Source organism: Oncorhynchus nerka, linkage group LG19, assembly GCF_034236695.1.
Source record: "Oncorhynchus nerka isolate Pitt River linkage group LG19, Oner_Uvic_2.0, whole genome shotgun sequence".
Taxonomy (NCBI): domain Eukaryota; kingdom Metazoa; phylum Chordata; class Actinopteri; order Salmoniformes; family Salmonidae; genus Oncorhynchus; species Oncorhynchus nerka.
The window spans coordinates 17,937,935-17,953,394 of record NC_088414.1 but is presented as its reverse complement, the minus strand read 5'-3'; the positions used below and the strand labels follow the sequence as shown (position 1 = coordinate 17,953,394).

General features: G+C 42.9%; 1 protein-coding gene across 1 annotated transcript; it reads left to right on the top strand.

The window, feature by feature from the left end:
- Positions 1 to 3,124: 3,124 nt before the first annotated feature.
- nefma (neurofilament medium chain a) lies at positions 3,125 to 8,871 on the top strand. The gene is given in 4 exon segments (XM_029620357.2): positions 3,125 to 4,278; positions 5,347 to 5,471; positions 6,481 to 7,643; positions 7,646 to 8,871. Coding segments are annotated over 4 exon segments (2,742 nt in total). The 5' UTR covers positions 3,125 to 3,246; the 3' UTR covers positions 8,068 to 8,871.
- The last annotated feature ends 6,589 nt before the right edge of the window (positions 8,872 to 15,460 follow it).

Below are 15,460 nucleotides of genomic sequence, written 5' to 3'. Positions count from 1 at the left end.
ATTCAGATGGCCAGATAAGATTCTGAGCCACGGGGGAGACATTATATTATAGAAACAATGTTACACCGTTTAAAATTAGGTGCTTTGTAACAACACTCAAACTAGTGGCAAATGAGCTGCCAACAACTTGAAGGAGACGAAACCTTAACCTTTGCTGGAGTAGTGAAACACATCATCCTGAAATGTTTTGAAACATTACCTGGTGTGTTGTAACACCACTTTATCAAGTGTTGTGTAACACCTTGCCAGGGATTGGGAGCACTAACAGAAAATGTTTGGTATTTGGTGTTTTATTAGGATCCCCATTAGCTGTTACAAAAGCAGCAGCTACTCTTCCTGGGGTTCAACACAAAAGATGAAACCTAATACAGAATGACATAATGCAGAACACCAGTAGACAAAAACAGCTCAAGGACATACATTTTTTTTTAAATGCACACGTAGCCTACATATCATGCATACGCACATACACTCTCTAGGTCAAATAGGGGAGAGGTGTTGCTTTATCTGTTTTTTTTAAACCAGGTTTGCTGTTTATTTGAGCAATATGAAATGGAATTTCCATGGAATAAGGGCTCTATATAATACAGTATGCTTTCTTGAATTTGATCTGGATTTTGGGACTGTGAAAAGTCCCCACTATTTTGGTGTTTCGAGTCCTGTTTAGCCTAGTTAAATAAAGGTTCAATAAATAAATTGTGCAGAATGAGATCCCTTCTCTTTTGGTGCCGTTTCATCTCTCTAAAGCTTCTAAACACCATTATGAGGCTTTGATTTACTGTCTAGCTCAGAATAAGATCCGTTTTTCTGGTGTCTTAATGTTTAACCTTGTGTCATGTATTTGGTCATTTGGTCATCGTTTCGGCAGGCATTTTCAAGCAGTGTTCAAACCTCCATCAGTAACTTGAGGTTTAACTGCAAGTATTGAGGATTCTGCATTTGACTCTTCCATTGCCAATCATGAATGTGGGAATGGGTGCTGTCCTCATTGAATTTAACTTTGCCTGACAGTTTTGATATCCATTCATCATGATCCATTGCACCTCATGGCTCAACAAGCTTAATACTAATATAGAAATATAATTTTCTTTCTTTTGCATACAACATTTTTTGAATTATCCACAATCCTCTAAAAACAGAGTCATTGTGGCAAGATGATTAAACAAAAGACTTCCAGTGAGTTCAATCACTAAATGTTCTTTCTCTTTGGTTATCTTCATGAAATATATTTACATTTGAATCAACATATTAGGTTGGATTTTTTCAAAAATTAATTTACGTAAAATGAAATGAACAAATCAATGAAAGAAAGGACTTGCGTACATTTAAAAAATATATATTTTGGGTTAATTTTGACACTTTATTGAGACAGTTCTGAAAAGACAGTGGGGATACAGATAGGTGGGAGAAACAGATGGAAGGGTTGGAGCAGGGAATTTAACCCCGGTCTTCGGTGGGGAGAGAGGTGACATGTCTAAGCCGGATGTGTTACCACTAGCCAAGGGCACTGCAAGACTTGAATTCCTTTTTATTAAGTGTATGTTGGTTTTTTTTGTTTTTTGGTCAATTTACATTCACCCCAGAATCATTTCTTACAGTGTGGCTACCTGGTTGAGCTGCTGGTAAAATGCCATTGAAATGCACCATTTTACCCCGTTTCTAATCTGTCTAAATAAAGCATTGAACAAATAAAAATGGAATTCCACAAAAAAATATTATCTATAGGCCCTTACCATCAATCAAGTATTTAGGCTATAAACCATTTGCATTTCTAAACCATTGATTGTATGAGAAACAGTTTTTGTGTTTTGACACACTGAAACGCCAAAAAGTGTTTTCACAACACTCTCTTTAAAACACCAATATTCAGGTTGAAGTACCACTGTGAGTGTTACAGAGGACTTGATTTCTGTTTTAAAACACATGCTGTCTATTAAAACACTTACATTGCGTTTACAGTCAAACACCCTCCAAACACCAGATCTCAGTTTAGGCACACTACTTTTCATGGTTTCATTACGCAATCATGGTGTTTTGAGACTTTCGATTTTTACAGTGTACAATCTGGATGCATTTTCATCACTACAGAAATGGTTTGATTAGAGATGTCTCAAAAAGAGCGCAAGAGAGCAAATTTGTCCAAGGTGAACTTCATGCTTCATAATTTCCTGAAACTAGCAAGTGCTCACAGATGATTCATGCATGATGTAGCCTTGTTGATTGAACCCGTATGCCCTTATGGTGGTCTCAGTTAATACGTCATCGGTATGTCACTGATGGTAATCCCTCTGGCATCGGGAGATTTGATGTCAAGAAGTAATCGATCACCTATATTGAAGATTTAGCACAAACACATAACATCAATACTAACAATTTAGGGTCGGCTTTATACATGTTCGTTGGCAAAGATGAAATACTCATTAAATTAATTTAAGGATCGACCATTCTACAATACTTTCGAGTTGAAAGAAAATGTATGAACACTTTTTCCCGTCTTATAAATACGGGAATTGTGTTTTGCTGCTTTAAGTCGCTGCCCATGGTGCTGCTAGCGCTAAACGAATGACTAGCGTCTGGCGGACTGTCTCTTTCCAAGGTGCTGATATTGGTCTCGTTCTGAATTACATTGGTAAATTGATCATTTCTGGTGTAACCTTTTTTGCTGACTAACAATAGGGAACATAAGAATTAACATGGGAAACATTGAACTCCTCCATAAGTCACATCTCCATGCATAGAAATGCTGCACATTGGTTGTTCGAATGAGCAAATGCAGAGATGTATGTATAATTTCCTTTCTCACACCAATGTTCAATATTGCGAGAAAGTTATATATTCACTCGGTGACAAGCGACAACTGATAAATACCTGAACGCATAGGCTATCCTAATGAATGACTCAGCATCTGCATGGTTTCGAATGAATGATTCCAGAATCATCCTAATGATAATCCCCCCCCCCCCCCCCCCCGCCACCCACGAACCCTCACACTTCCACGTGGTGTTTCTTGAAAGGTCTGAGGGGTTGGTTGAGACATGGCCCTCCCCCTTAGATCAACGAGCCAGTAAAAACAGCTCCCACTTGCCTTTTTAGAGATTGTGCCGTATATAAAGGACAGCCGGTGAGGCTAAGAATGCTGTGAGCGCCATCCACCCCGCACCTGCACACACACACACGCACCCACCCCACTACTCCACCTCGCACACCTTCCCTTCCATTTGCACACGCACCCCCTTGTCTGGCCGGATGAGTTACCACCCGGTGGACACCGTAGGGAGTCCATTCAGGAGAAGCATGGATAGTAGGACAAGCTACGGCCGCTCCTCCGGCACCCCCTCCAGCGGGTTCCGCTCTCAGTCCTGGTCCCGGTCAAGCCCTAACAAGCCCTACAAGAGGAGCGTCAATATGCCTGTAGCCAGAGCGTACAGCTCCACACTCCTCAGCTCCGCCGACAGCGTTGATTTCAGTCAAACTAACGGAGACTACAAGCGTTCCAATGAGAAAGAGCAGCTCCAGGGGTTAAACGACCGCTTCGCCGGTTACATCGATAAGGTGCACTATCTGGAGCAGCAGAACAGCCAGATTGAGGAGGAGATCCAGGCGCTGCGGCAGAAACAGGTGTCGCAGTCCCAGCTAGGCGATTTATACGACCAGGAGCTCCAGGAGCTGCGCTCCATGCTGGAGCAGATCCACCACGATAAGGCGCAGATCCAGCTCGACACAGACCACATCGAGGAGGACATCCAGAGAATTAGGGACCGCTTCGACGAGGAAGCTCGCATCAGGGATGAGACGGAAGGCATCATCCGGGCGCTCAAAAAAGATATGAACGACTCTGAGTTAGTGAAGTCGGAGTTGGAGAAGAAAGTCCAGTCACTGCAGGATGAGATTGCCTTTATCCGTAACAACCACGAGGAAGAGGTGAGCGAGCTGTTCGCCCAGGTGCAGGCGTCTCAGGTGACCATGGAGAGGAAAGACTTCCAGAAGACGGACATCACCGAGGCGCTCCGGGAGATCCGCACCCAGCTCGAGGGCCACTCCAACCAGAACCTGCAGCAGGTGGAGGACTGGTTCATGTGCCGCTATTCCAAGCTCACTGATGCTGCGGAACAAAACAAAGATGCAATAAAGTCCGCCCGTGATGAGATTGCAGACTACCGCCGCCAGCTCCAGTCCAAGACCGTGGAATTAGAATCGGTCCGGGGAACCAGGGAGTCACTGGAAAGGCAGCTGAATGACATCGAGGACCGACACAACAACGACCTGTCCAGCCTGCAGGTATGATGAGACCCGCTGTTGGCATTGTTTCCATCCAGAAACTCACAGCCACAGGCTTAATGGTGAAGTGTTCTATAAAGTTGTATTCTGTGTAAGTAAAGAAGCAATGTAGTGGAGAGAGTTGGCTAAATAATATTATCAGATGTGTTTCGTTTATCATATAGGCTATCAAATTGTGCCAGAGTCGTGTGAGGATATTATCACGATTCCTTTGAGGTTTTTAATTCTTATTTTTAATATAGGTCTACCTATAAGGAGAGTTCCCTACTTTGAGAATGAAACATATACATATTATATTATATATTGTGTTAATATAGATAGATGTGTTTTATCTAGGTATATAAGCTCTGCGCAATGGTGGTGTCTGCGCATTTGCTTTAAGATAAATGGCACAATGCTGACATCTTATGGGCACAGCTTTTACATCGCCCATCCTTGTGGAAGCATTAGGCTACTTATACGCTGCGACAATTGGTGAAAGTCAGGACATTATAGGGTTCTTAATTAAGGGGAGACATAATGCAGCAAACGTTTTATTTTTGCCGAGTCAGAGACGCGGGTCGATGCGTTCATTGGCTGTGTCCTTGCCTCACCCCACACAGATTTCGAGGAGGACTGTTGAACAAGTGTGAAGAGGCTGCCCTTGAAACAGTGTACACTGCGTCAGAATAAATTATTTCACAGAACAATAATAGCCTAACCTTTTGCGCAGAACGGTCTCCAACATATCAATTGATTTGCCCTTTTACAAGGAGACAGGGTGACTTCACACTTTCAATTGTTATTGCAACGACAGTGTAATGAAATCTCAAAGTGCTTTAATGTGTTGTAAATTTACACACGTTTAAATGTGCTTGTGATAAAGCCTAATTACTAGGAACAAAATACGAAATTGTATATATATATTTTTTTCCAGTTTTCATATTTCTTCCAGAGGGTTCTGTCCTTTTGGAGACATATCCTCCCTGCACCAAAAATAGATAACCAAGTATTTTTTCAAAGTTCCACACAGGCCTAGGTAATAACAGCTCCTAACCAGCTGATGTCTCTTGGTCTTGTTTTCTGCAGGAGACCATCCACCAGCTGGATAATGAGCTCAAGGGCACGAAGTGGGAGATGGCGCGTCATCTGCGCGAGTACCAGGACCTGCTCAATGTCAAGATGGCTCTTGACATCGAGATTGCTGCATACAGGTACAGTGCGACGGTAGTGTTCTAATTAGGCCTATCATTGATTAAAACAAATATTTTTTTTAAAAACAGGAGGAAACTAAAATTGTACTCATTAAGGAACAAAAAGATTGTGTTTCATCATGTGTAAAAAAAAAAATGTGTAAAAAAAAAGTATATATATATATATAAAGGCAACATTTAAAGTGTTGGTCCCATGTTTCATGAGCTGAAACAAAAAATCCCAGAAATGTTCCACATGAACAAAAAGCTTATTTCTCAAAAATGTTGTAGATACATTTGTTTACATTTGTTTACATTTGTTTACATTTGTTAGTGAGTATTTCTCCTTTGCCAACATAATCCATCCACCTGACAGGTGTGGCATATCAAGAAGCTGAATAAACAGCATGATCATTAAATAGGTGCACCTTGTGCTGGTGACAATAGAAGGCCACTTGAAAAGGTGCAGTTTTATCACAAAACACAATGCCACAGATGTCTCAAGGTTTGAGGGAGCATGCAAATGGTATGATGACTGCAGGAATGTCCACCAGAGCTGATGCCAGATATGTTCATTTCTCTATCATAAGCTGCCTCCAACGTCGCTTTAGAGAATTTGGCAGTACGTCGAAACGGCCTTACAACCGCAGACCACGTGTAACCACGCCAGCCCAGGACCTCCACATCCAATTTCTTCATCTGCGTGATCATCTGAGGGGTGGTGGGGTGGTTTGGTGGTGCTGAAGAGTATTTCTGTCTGTAATAAAGCCCTTTTGTGGGTGGGCCCAGCTGCCAAGCGTGTGGGCCTTTGCCCTCCCAGACCCACCGATGGCTGCACCCCTGCCCAGTCAAGTGAAATCCATAGATTAGAGCATAATTCATTTATTTAAATTGACTGATTTCCTTATATGAACTGTAAAATCTTTGAAATTGTTGCATGATGCATTCATGATGCATTCAGTATATATCAACCCTAACTTTTATATTAGGCCTACACTATACTATATCTAATTTTCTATTGTTTTTGCAGGAAACTCCTAGAAGGTGAGGAGACCCACTTTAGCACTTTCCCTTACCGCCAAGCTGTCACCTCCTCTAAGAAGTCCAAGTCTGGGCCTCCCAAACTGAAGGTCCAGCACAAGTTTGTAGAGGAGATCATTGAGGAGACCAGGGTGGAGGATGAAAAGTCTGAAATGGACGAGGCCCTGGAAGAGATTGCCCAGGAGCTGTCTGCCGCACTGGAGGCAGAGGCAACAGATGACAGAGAAGAGGAAGGAGAGGATAAGGGAGAAGAGGAAGGAGAAGAAGCAGTGGGACATGGAGAAGAGGGAGAGGGTGACTCAGAAGAGGTTGTAGCCTCCACTGAATCCCAAGTGAGCTCCAGCGCCCCTGCTGAGGAGGAAGAGGAGGACAAAAACGGTGGCGATGAAGAAGAAGATGGAGGAGAGGGTGCTGAGGAGGGAGAAAAAGAGGAAGAGGGTGAGAAAGAAGGAAAGGGTGAGAGTGAGAAGGGAGATGATGCAGAAGGTGGTGATGAGGGAGAAGGAAGGGAAGAGGGAGAGGAGACAGCCCCAGAATCAAAGGTCTCTCCTGACAAAGAGAAGGCTGGAGAGAAGGAAGGAAGTGGAGGAGAAGAAGAGACAGCAGATGGAGAGGGAGAAGAGGAGGGTGGTGATAAAGAGGAAGTTGCAAGTAGTGACAAAGGATCCAAAGATGGAGATGATACGGATGAGAAAGATAAGAAAGGAAAGGATGAGAAAGATGACAAAACAGATGAGGCAGATGTAGCCAAGACAGAGTCTCCCAAAACAGATGCCCCCAAGAGTGAGGTCCCAAAAGCTGAGGCCCAGAAATCTGAGGCCCCAAAGGTCTCCAAGCCAGACTCCCTGAAAGCTGAATCCCCTAAGGCTGGGTCCCCTAAGTCTGAGTCACCAAAAGCTGGATCCCCCAAACATGAATCCCCCAAAGCTGGTTCCCCTAAATCTGAATCCCCAAAACCTGGCTCCCCCAAATCTGAAACCCCCAAACCTGCAGGATCCCCCAAATCTGAATCCCCCAAACCTGCTGGTTCCCCCAAATCTGAATCCCCCAAACCTGCAGGGTCCCCCAAATCTGAATCCCCCAAATTGGGATCCCCTAAAGCAGAGTCCCCTAAGGAAGAGGCTCCCAAACCAGAAGCTCCCAAGTCAGAGGCCCCAAGGCTGCAGAAGAGAAAGTAGACAAAAAGGGTGATTCAGAGGAAGAGAAGGTAGAAAAGAAAGATGCAGCTTTGAGCGGAGAAGTGGAGAAGGGTGCCCCAGAGGACAAAAAGGACGATGGGAAGAAAGAGGAGACGGATGTGATCTCAAATGGAGTGGACGAGAGCCCCACCAAAGATGACCCCAACCAGAAAGATGACCCCAACCAGAAAGATGACCCCAGCCAGAAGGTGGTCATCACCAAAACGGTGGAGACCATCACCACTGGAGAGGATGGAGCCAAGCATGTCATTAAATCAGTCACTGTCACCGAGACTGTGAAGGAGACTGAGGATATGATTCAGGAGAAGATGGTGTCCAGCAAGACGTTGGAGAAACACTCTTCCAAGTCCGTCAAGGTGGTGACCGAAACCGAGTGACTGCGCTCCAACCAATCCTCCCAGGAGGGTCAGGGAGGAGGACACGACGACAAGCAATCATACAGCTAGAGCGATGTAATAAAGATAACCACTCTCAAACATACAGAAAAGCAAAGAGAGAAGCCATATGATGTGACTAAGCTAAAATTTCTAAAATGCATGTTGAGTGAAGCTATAAATTAGCTTTTCTGCAGATGTGGTTAGGAAAATTTGGGAATGGGACAGATGATTAATTCTCTTTCTTTCTATCTGCAGTTCACAGGAGGGCTCACGGGTGGGGGCGTCTGCATGCTAGCTCAGGGAGGGAGTCCCCTCTCTAACATGTATGTATGTATGGATGGATGGGAGAGTGATAGAAATGTATCTTCATTCAAATTAAGTTTTTTGGGGGGCCCAGGTGGGAGGGTCCACTTCAGAAGTAAGCTTACTTATTATGTGACGATACCAATTGAGCCAAAAAAAAATACAATCGACTACAATACAATACAGTGAAGAAAGAGAATGACGATGGTGCAATGAACTCATGATCATGAACATACAGAACCCAAAGCAATTAACGCATAAATAACCTTGAAGAAACTCCTAGCCTTAAACATGCTTTGTATCAGTGTCTATTATGTTTACGAGTGCAATTGAAAATAAATCTGTAAATGCGCACACATACATTATTGTATGCATAGGATGGACTTGAATTTAAATACCGAACATACATGAGGTGCTACAGTTTGCAATCCCATGTCTTTACTCATCATGAATGATTTCCCAGCAGCATTTGCTCAATAAATGTCGTACTGAAATACAAAATATGGTCTCTTGTTCCTTTATGACATGGCAAACTCATTCCACGGACGGCTGAGTGTCTGCGGGTTTTCGCTCCACCCTTGTACTTGATTAATGAATTAAGGTCACTAAGGAACTCCCCTCACCTGCTTGTCTACGTCTTGATTTAAAGGAAAAAACAAAAACCTGCAGACACTCGGCCCTCAGTGGAATGAGTTTGACACCCCTGCTTTATGCAATTTTCCTGTCCTGTACGTTCACTTTTGTATATACAGTAGGTTTCTCACCACAATATGCACACAATATTCAACTTCCTCATCTGCTTTCATGGGGATGAGATTGCATCCTTCATTATCTTTTGCAGCATAGAATATATACAAAGCCACATAAACATCCACAGGCTGTCCTCTACAGATATTTAAAGTCGCAATCGGTAGGTAATACGTGCATGCCATCTAAGAATAGGCCACCAACAATAATATGAACAATGCAATCCTATGCCGTCACATGCAAATAGCACTTGATTAGAGTTGATTTATCAAATCAAACTTTATTTGCAAAGCACATTTCTTAACAAAGAAAATGGCACTTCAAAGTGCTTTACATACTGTACATAAATAAAATAATAAAAAGTGAGAAAGATTTAAAAAAGAAATATATATATATATATATATACATACATTTCTCGACAAATATACAATGAAGATAGATTAATTAAGAAAATAAAAGAACAGTGGACATGAGAGACTAATATGAAAGATTTAGGCTGAGAAATGTATGGTATATGACATAGTCTTTCAGCCATTAGCTATATTATTCGAGAACAACATTACCTACAATGTTAAACATGATTTGAAACTATACCTGTTTTAAAGTATTTTACATTTTACATACATATTTTACACCTTAAACAATGGAGTGATAGGTAATTTGGAGATTCAGCAACATTGAAACAGACAGCGACTCATTTGGAAGTTCAGCACCACAGGAAAGTGGACAGCAACGGTCTCAGGCGCAAGCCACACTGGAAAAATCCCTGAAGAAGTTTCTTTGAAATCCTATCCACATATACTGAGAGTAGAAAACATTAAGAACTTCCAATTCGTCGGGTCATGGACTCTACAAGGTGTCGAAAGCGTTCCACGGGGATGCTGGTCCATGTTGACTCCAATGCTTCCCACTGTTGTGTCGTTTTGGCTGGATGTCCTTTGCGTGGTGGACCATTTGTGATACACACAGTAAACTGTTGAGTGTGAAAAACCCAGCAACATTTCAGTTTTTTGATACAAACTGGTGTGCCTGGCACCTACTACCATACCCTGTTCAATGGCACTTAAAGTGGAACTGATAGTGTTTTAGTAACATGACATCGTATTAAAATCGGTTCATATACACCTCCAGTAAGAATATGACACCTTGTTTTTATTTTCTGATAAGCGAGCACTTAGATATGGTCATTTTCAAATTTTCATACATTTGTAGAATGTTTGGGAATGACATTTGTGAAAATTCTGTTTGGACAATTAATAGACACTGCAGCAAATAAAACCTAATAAAAACATGTGTCTTGTCCAGGACTGGTGTCTATGCAGACCGGTATGCCATAGCCAATCAGAGCTAATAGCCAATCAAATAAGCCATTTGCCACACAGGCCTGCCGTCATTCACTTTGGAATGGACTGTGTGTTTACAGGCAGAAGCAACAGTTCGACTTTAGAGCATTACAACGCATTGGCCAAAAGCCACAAAATACACCTGAATGGATTTCTGCAAATATGTACATACCACGGGAGTCCTCTTACATTTGGGAACTTCACAGTCCTATTGATCAAACAACCATAAAAAGGTATCTCTCCCTCAGTTGCCTTTGCACATCTACAACAACATGATCAACAACTAATGCTAGCCAGAGCAAGATAAGCTAAAATCTAACAAGGGAACATTGGATAAACCCTCTCAAGCTTTTGAAGCTAGTTGCTCATCAGCATTGCAGTGAAACAATGGGGAATAGTAGATTGCTTGTCCTTCTGCATCTTGCCTGCCAATGCATGCTTGTCCAAACCCACGTTTTGACAACTGAATGGGAACTTGTCTGCCTGCCCACCCATTTGATCAATGCCAAATACATTTGACTGACAACTAAGAGATATGCTAAATGTAGATAACAATCGTTAAAGTTCAGCATAGATAGCTAGCTAGCAAAGCGAATCACATTTCTTGCCAGCTAACCAAATGACACCTGCATCTCTAGCTGTAGACACTGAGAAACGATATGAAGGGGGGTTGTTGGTCACTCACCCACTCCTCCAATGACATGACATCCTCCCAGCAGTGTTTTTAGCTTGCTATGTGGATCAGCTAGCCCAGGGGTGTCAAACTCAATCAGTGCAAGGGACCTATATAAAAAACAAAACTAATTTGCGGGCCAGACATAACCTATTTGTTTTCACAAAAAAACGTGCAACTGCAACCCAAACTGGCCATTGTTTTATTAGAAAAAATATGGCTCTTTACAATGTCCACTTATATACAGAGAATGCTGTATATAGCATTCTAACATATTAAAACATGCTATTTGGCATGCTATTTTATCTCTTATAAATAATATTTGTCCAGCCTTGGCTGCTATGCTTGCAGATGTGCATAATATGCTGCGACCCTAATCAGAAAGTATTTAACAACAAATAACAAAAACATAGCTATAGGTTTGTTTTAACATTTAAACTTAAAACATGTTTTACATTTTTTTGCACTGCATGGATCACAGACAAGTTGTCAAAACGTGGGTTTGGACAAGCATGCATTGGCAGGCAAGATGCAGAAGGATAAGCAATCTACTATTCCACATTGTTAGAATGCAACATTATATTGTAGTTGAGTAGCCAGCTTGGGTTACTGCTCAAAATGTTGCTAAAATATGCCTCCATGTTTCTCTTTTGCATGGTGTTTTCTTGCAGGTTTTGTTTTTTGGTTATTCATTGTCATTGCTTTAAAAACCCAAACCAGACTGCAACATGTTAGTAGCCTAGCTAGGACTGTGGCATGTGTCTGCACACTTTCCCTTTGCTGCGTGCTGTGAAAGGGACACACGAAAGCAGCTCAATTTAAGTTAAATTGTCCGATGTGAGCGCATCCAGCTGTAATCTCATGAAGTAAAATAAACAAATAAGATTACAACAAATATCAAAAGAAGAAAAACCTTAGAGAGGTCTGCCTGTCGGCTACGACTGTAAATTGACTATATGAGCTGTTCCTCCGTTGCTTGTCCTCACGTTGCTTGCCCTCATCTGATCTGGGCTGAAACTTACTGCACCTGCCGACACTGCTGGTCGGGGACGACACTGCGGGGATGACGCTCTATGCTCACTCAGTGCGATTTCAACCCATTTCAACAGTGGACTTTGCCAAATTGCATGAATAAAAACCAAAGCAGGCAAAAAAGTAGTGGGTTATAAAACTTGTCACGTTTTAATTCCAATACATGTAAAGCCTCTGCCCTAGTACGTCAAACTGGACCCAGGGGCAGACATAGTAAATACATTTACATTACATTTAAGTCATTTAGCAGACGCTCTTATCCAGAGCGACTTACAAATTGGTGCGTTCACCTTAAGACATCCAGTGGAACAGCCACTTTACAATAGTGCATCTAAATCTTTTAAGGGGGGAGGGGGTGAGAAGGATTACTTTATCCTATCCTAGGTATTCCTGAAAGAGGTGGGGTTTCAGGTGTCTCCGGAAGGTGGTGATTGACTCCGCTGTCCTGGCGTCGTGAGGGAGTTTGTTCCACCATTGGGGGGCCAGAGCAGCGAACAGTTTTGACTGGGCTGCGCGGGAACTGTACTTCCTCAGTGGTAGGGAGGCGAGCAGGCCAGAGGTGGATGAACGCAGTGCCCTTGTTTGGGTGTAGGGCCTGATCAGAGCCTGGAGGTACTGAGGTGCCGTTCCCCTCACAGCTCCGTAGGCAAGCACCATGGTCTTGTAGCGGATGCGAGCTTCAACTGGAAGCCAGTGGAGAGAGCGGAGGAGCGGGGTGACGTGAGAGAACTTGGGAAGGTTGAACACCAGACGGGCTGCAGCGTTCTGGATGAGTTGTAGGGGTTTAATGGCACAGGCAGGGAGCCCAGCCAACAGCGAGTTGCAGTAATCCAGACGGGAGATGACAAGTGCCTGGATTAGGACCTGCGCCGCTTCCTGTGTGAGGCAGGGTCGTACTCTGCGGATGTTGTAGAGCATGAACCTACAAGAACGGGCCACCGCCTTGATGTTAGTTGAGAACGACAGGGTGTTGTCCAGGATCACGCCAAGGTTCTTAGCGCTCTGGGAGGAGGACACAATGGAGTTGTCAACCGTGATGGCGAGATCATGGAACGGGCAGTCCTTCCCCGGGAGGAAGAGCAGCTCCGTCTTGCCGAGGTTCAGCTTGAGGTGGTGATCCGTCATCCACACTGATATGTCTGCCAGACATGCAGAGATGCGATTCGCCACCTGGTCATCAGAAGGGGGAAAGGAGAAGATTAATTGTGTGTCGTCTGCATAGCAATGATAGGAGAGACCATGTGAGGTTATGACAGAGCCAAGTGACTTGGTGTATAGCGAGAATAGGAGAGGGCCTAGAACAGAGCCCTGGGGGACGCCAGTGGTGAGAGCGCGTGGTGAGGAGACAGATTCTCGCCACGCCACCTGGTAGGAGCGACCTGTCAGGTAGGACGCAATCCAAGCGTGGGCCGCGCCGGAGATGCCCAACTCGGAGAGGGTGAAGAGGAGGATCTGATGGTTCACAGTATCGAAGGCAGCCGATAGGTCTAGAAGGATGAGAGCAGAGGAGAGAGAGTTAGCTTTAGCAGTGCGGAGGGCCTCCGTAAATAGCAGTAACATAGCAGTAACATAGTAAAAGTAAATCTGTTTCCCTCAGTTTATATGCCCACCCACCCCGACCAAGCGGTTGCTAGACAATCATGTTATATGAGCACCCATCCCGACCAAGCGGTTGCTAGACAATCATGTTATATGAGCACCCACCCCGACCAAGAGGTTGCTAGACAATCATGTTATATGAGCACCCATCCCGATCAAGCGGTTGCTAGACAATCATGTTATATGAGCACCCACCCCGACCAAGCGGTTGCTAGACAATCATGTTATATGAGCACCCACCCCGACCAGCCTGCCTCCTTTTACTTATGCCTTAAGTAACCTTCTGTCATATGTAACCTTACCAAAAATAGTATATCCTCTCTGGCGCAGGCGTTCCGCTAGCGACCCACCTTGACAACATCCGGTGAAAATGCAGAGCGCCAAATTCAAAATACAAAAATAGTCATAATAAATATTCATAAAAAATACAAGTGCTATACATCGTCTTAAAAAATAACTTCTTGTTAATCCAGCCGCTTTGTCAGATTTCAAAAAGGCTTTACCGCGAAAGCATACCATGCGATTATCTGAGGACAGCGCCCCACTTACAAAAGCATACAAGCAATTTACAACCAAGTAAAGGAATTACAAAAGTCAGAAACAGCGATAAAATTAATCACTTACCTTTGAAGATCTTCATATGGTAGCAGTCACAAGAGTCCCAGCTACACAATAAATGTCAGTTTTGTTCAATAAAGTCCCTCTTTATATCCCAAAAACTCTGTTTTGTTGGGGCGTTCAGTAATCCACTGGCTCAAAGGCAGTCAAAACATGCAGACGAATACATCCTAGTAGTACTGGTAAAGTTCGTTGAAACATGTCAAACAATGTTAATAATTAATCCTCAGGTTGTCAATTGTCTAAATAATTGATCATATTTAAACCAGACAAAAAAACAACGAAGGGCGCGCACTTGGTCACGCGCGCAAACCAGCACTGCATGATTCTACAGTCCACTGACAGAAAGGTCTCATTCTTCTTCATTTTTCAGAAAACAAGCCGGAAAAAATGTCTAAAGACTGTTGACATCTAGTGGAAGCCATAGGAACTGCAATTAAGGTCATAACCCATTAGATACTCTAATAGCCTTTCAATTGAAAATACCCACATAAAAAAAATCCCACTTCCTGGATGGATTTTCCTCAGGTTTTGCCTGGTATATCAGTTCTGTTATACTCACAGACATTATTTTTAACAGTTTTGGAAACTTTAGAGTGTTTTCTATCCAAATCTACCAATTATATGCATATACTTCTGGGCCTGAGAAACATGCAGTTTACTTTGGGCACGCTTCTCATCCAGATAATGAAATACTGCCCCCAAGCCATAAGAAGATATCATGCTAATTTCAGTATCCAGGATTTACTTTTATTATGTTATTATGTTATCTCGTCTATGAGACCATGCTGAGTAGTTTAGAAAAAAGTTTTATGACTGATAAACAGTGCCTTCAGAAAGTATTCATATCCCTTGACTTACTCCACATTTAGTTGTGTTACAGCCTGAATTCAAAATGGATTAAATTAAATAAAAATCTCACCCATCTACACACAATACCACATAATGAAAAAGTGAAAACAAGTTTACATTTTTTTGTGCAAATGTATTGAAAATAAAATACAGCAATATCTCATTTACATAATACTTATATCCCTCAGTCAACACAGAATCACCTTTGGCAGTGATTATGTCGATA